Here is a 3,993-nt window from a genome sequence, read left to right as displayed (position 1 = left end):
TCCACTCCCTCTGCTTCCTCTGCTTTCACTTCCTGTTTGACTCCCATATAAACTGAGACCAGTCCATGTGCTGATCGCGAAGTATTGCCAGTTTATCTGCCTTACCAAGCGTTATTCTCCCTCTGTTCCTGATTGATTTCCTGTGTATGATTCTGCCTGACTTCTTGACTCATGGTATTTGTACTCTGCCCCTTTTGTTCTGACGCCTGATAGGACTGTTTGTGTTTGGACTCATTGCCTGCCTCTCCACTATTGTCTCTGCTTCTGCCCTTGTGTATGACGAACGATCTGCTTGCTTCTCTGACTTTGACCCTCTGCCTGATTATCGACACCTGTTTAAAGCCTTGACCTTTAATAAACTTCCGCTCTTGGATTCTAACCAAACTCCAGCGTCTCTGTTACAGTATTTTAATAATGTAAATTATGTGGAAAAAGAATGCATGTTCTAGTACACCCCCAAAACAAAATCAATACTTTGTAAAAGAGCATAATAGGACCCCTTTAACACACTGATATTGTAGCATCATATGGGGTAAGTTGTCACAATGGGAAACTGGGGCCCGTTGCATGAACTGTTTAGATTGGCAGTCTTAAAGTTAGTCATCTGATTTTTGCTAAATGCAAGCTGGTCAAACTAATTCTTAAGATACAGACTTAAGTGGCTATGTTTATGCAACTGGCCCCTGGCATGAAGTAGCCCTAAACAGTAAACCAATTATGAATCACAAACTATTCTTGAAACAATACCTTGTAAAAGGTAACATACAAAATATCAAAAAAGTGTAATGATTGTGTATGACGAACGATCTGCTTGCTTCTCTGACTTTGACCCTCTGCCTGATTATCGACACCTGTTTAAAGCCTTGACCTTTAATAAACTTCCGCTCTTGGATTCTAACCAAACTCCAGCGTCTCTGTTACAGTATTTTAATAATGTAAATTATGTGGAAAAAGAATGCATGTTCTAGTACACCCCCAAAACAAAATCAATACTTTGTAAAAGAGCATAATAGGACCCCTTTAACACACTGATATTGTAGCATCATATGGGGTAAGTTGTCACAATGGGAAACTGGGGCCCGTTGCATGAACTGTTTAGATTGGCAGTCTTAAAAAGTTAGTCATCTGATTTTTGTTTATTCTTCAAGACTTGTCATAACTTTTTAAAGTCAGTTACAAAAAGGTTGATCTCATTTGGATCCAGAAAGTAAGAATGATTACCTTTTGGCTAAATGCAAGCTGGTCAAACTAATTAAGATACAGACTTAAGTGGCTATGTTTATGCAACTGGCCCCTGGCATGAAGTAGCCCTAAACCGTAAACCAATTAGGAATCACAAACTATTCTTGAAACAATACCTTGTAAAAGGTAACATACAAAATAACAAAAAAGTGTAATGACCGAATTTTATTAGATTATAAATGGCATAGTCTGTAATACTGCAACAATGAAGAGTTCATGAAGTTCAAACAGATGACCGCTATAGGCCTTTCTGCTGGATTTGGGGTTTTGGGCTCTTGTGATTTATTGGTGAAAATCTGAACCAACATGAGAAGAAACTCCTATCTGCCTATCGGTTGCAGTGATTTGTGAATGCAAGTATGTGATTAAAATATCCGACACATAAAACAGTGATGAACCACACACCAGTTTTCCTGAAGTGTTGATGAATATTATCTGAGAGTCATATGAAGATCATCAGCTGATGGAAATGTCTTTATTTCAGCATAACCTTTGGACATTTATTCCACACAGAAGCTTTTTTTTCTCAGCGGTTTAATCATAATCTGTCTTTGTATAATCTTATTGTGCATTGATAGGTTTAAAGTCTGATGTAACACACCCTTATTGAGCACAAATGCAGTGAAACCAGCCTGTCGAAGCCAAACACGGCATTTCTGCAGAGTCTTCTGAACCGGATCTGAAGAAACACTAACGGTGAGATTCAAAGTCTGCCCTCAAACTTTAGTTTATGTCGGATGTTCAAACAGATGACCGCTATAGGCCTTTCTGCTGGATTTGGGGTTTTGGGCTCTTGTGATTTATTGGTGAAAATCTGAACCAACATGAGAAGAAACTCCTATCTGCCTATCGGTTGCAGTGATTTGTGAATGCAAGTATGTGATTAAAATATCCGACACATAAAACAGTGATGAACCACACACCAGTTTTCCTGAAGTGTTGATGAATATTATCTGAGAGTCATATGAAGATCATCAGCTGATGGAAATGTCTTTATTTCAGCATAACCTTTGGACATTTATTCCACACAGAAGCTTTTTTTTCTCAGCGGTTTAATCATAATCTGTCTTTGTATAATCTTATTGTGCATTGATAGGTTTAAAGTCTGATGTAACACACCCTTATTGAGCACAAATGCAGTGAAACCAGCCTGTCAAAGCCAAACACGGCATTTCTGCAGAGTCTTCTGGACCGGATCTGAAGAAACACTAACGGTGAGATTCAAAGTCTGCCCTCAAACTTTAGTTTATGTCGGATAAAAAATCTGAGGTTTTTAATTCAGTGCTGAATTTGTGTGGAGTTTGATTGCTGATGACTGGAATAAAATCAGGCTTGAGCATCAAATCATTGACGCTTCCTTACATGTGATGAAGATGACATGGTTTGATGTCAGTGTGTAATCAGCTGTGATTGAACGACGATGCTGACGTGTGTCTGCAGCTGCTGATGGCTTTCAGTGGGAAATATCAGCTGGAGTCACACGAGAACTTCGAGGCGTTCATGAAGGCCATTGGTAAGAGAAAACGCATTTTAAAAGGCATAGAACACACTCATCTGTGCGTTTGCTTGTGATTGTGAGTGTAACATATTAACACTATTTAAGACATCAGCTATTTCATGAGTTTTCTCATGTGTTGTCTGCTGCAGGGTTGCCAGATGATGAGATTGAGAAGAGCAAAGACATCAAGAGCATCTCAGAGATCCATCAGGACGGAAACGACTTCAAAGTGACGGTGACGGCGGGAGCTAAAGTCGTCCTTTACTCGTTCACTGTGGGTGAAGAGTGTGAACTGGAGACCTTCACTGGAGAAAAAGCGAAAGTAAGATCAGTCCACTATCATTCACGTTCTCAAAAACAGTAGCGAAACAAATCACAGAATCAAGAGAAAAAAGATTTATATGTGCTGCCTTGAGGAAACCACATTTTTTTTTCTTCAGGGTTCTTTTGTAACATTATAAATATTTAATGTTTCCATGCTGAATGAATGAATTAGCTTTCATTAAAAACATCTCTCCCTCTCTCTCTTTGTATATCGGGATTATTATAGCTACTAAGTAGTTAAAGGGGTCATATGATGCTTTTTTAAAGATCATTATTAGAATATCTCTTTGGTTTTGAGACTTTAGTCTTTGCAACTTCAGGGATCTTATCTATGCACAATCAGCTTGTAACACTCCAAAGAGAAAGGAAAACTTGAAATCGCATCATATGACCCCTTTAATATATTGTAGTTAACTAAAACTAAAACCATAAAAAACATAAAATTTTATTACTTAAAATAATTTAAACTGAAATAAACTTATTTGATTTCAGTTCGTTTTATTTCATCTAGTTTCTCATTTTCATTTAGTGTAATTTGATGTACTAAAATAATTAAAATTAAAACGGAAATATAAAATAAAAACTATACAGACATATATTTTTTTAAACTAATACAAAAGCACACAAAAATGCAAAAAAATTTAACAAAAACTAAAAACTAGTTCAAAATAGTTTTTAAGGACATTCCTACCAATTTCTCATTACTGTAAAGTGAAAAAAACTAGCCCGATTACTCTATTATAGTATATTATAAACAAACATATTTTAAAGGTCACATATTTTACACCTTTCTGGAGTTTTATTTTAGGTTTTGATGTCCTTGAGAATATATATTTGCGATATAAGTACCAAAAACCATCTCAATATATTTTTACAGCTCCTCTCTCGGGAGCTCTGCTGAGAACAGGTCGATTTTGGCCTGTCTAATT

At 36.8% G+C, this 3,993-nt stretch overlaps 1 protein-coding gene across 2 annotated transcripts in view; it reads left to right on the top strand.

Annotated features, from left to right (window-relative positions):
• The first annotated feature begins 1,852 nt into the window (after positions 1–1,852).
• fabp1a (fatty acid binding protein 1a, liver) overlaps positions 1,853–3,993 on the top strand; it is a 5,249-nt gene continuing 3,108 nt past the window's right edge. The window contains exons 1-3 of one of the 2 annotated variants that reach the window (XM_016289141.1): positions 1,853–1,938; positions 2,683–2,755; positions 2,890–3,062. In XM_016289141.1, coding sequence (XP_016144627.1) covers positions 2,689–2,755; positions 2,890–3,062 — 240 coding nt within the window. In that variant the 5' untranslated portion in view covers positions 1,853–1,938; positions 2,683–2,688. Of the gene's footprint in view, positions 1,939–2,387; positions 2,457–2,682; positions 2,756–2,889; positions 3,063–3,993 lie in introns of those variants that run through there. The other variant, XM_016289142.1, reaches the window with a different exon arrangement.

Source organism: Sinocyclocheilus grahami, unplaced genomic scaffold, assembly GCF_001515645.1.
Source record: "Sinocyclocheilus grahami isolate Dianchi unplaced genomic scaffold, SAMN03320097.WGS_v1.1 scaffold241.1, whole genome shotgun sequence".
NCBI classification, from domain to species: Eukaryota; Metazoa; Chordata; class Actinopteri; order Cypriniformes; family Cyprinidae; genus Sinocyclocheilus; species Sinocyclocheilus grahami.
Note: the sequence above shows the minus strand (reverse complement) of the source record. Positions and strands in the feature narration are given on the sequence as shown.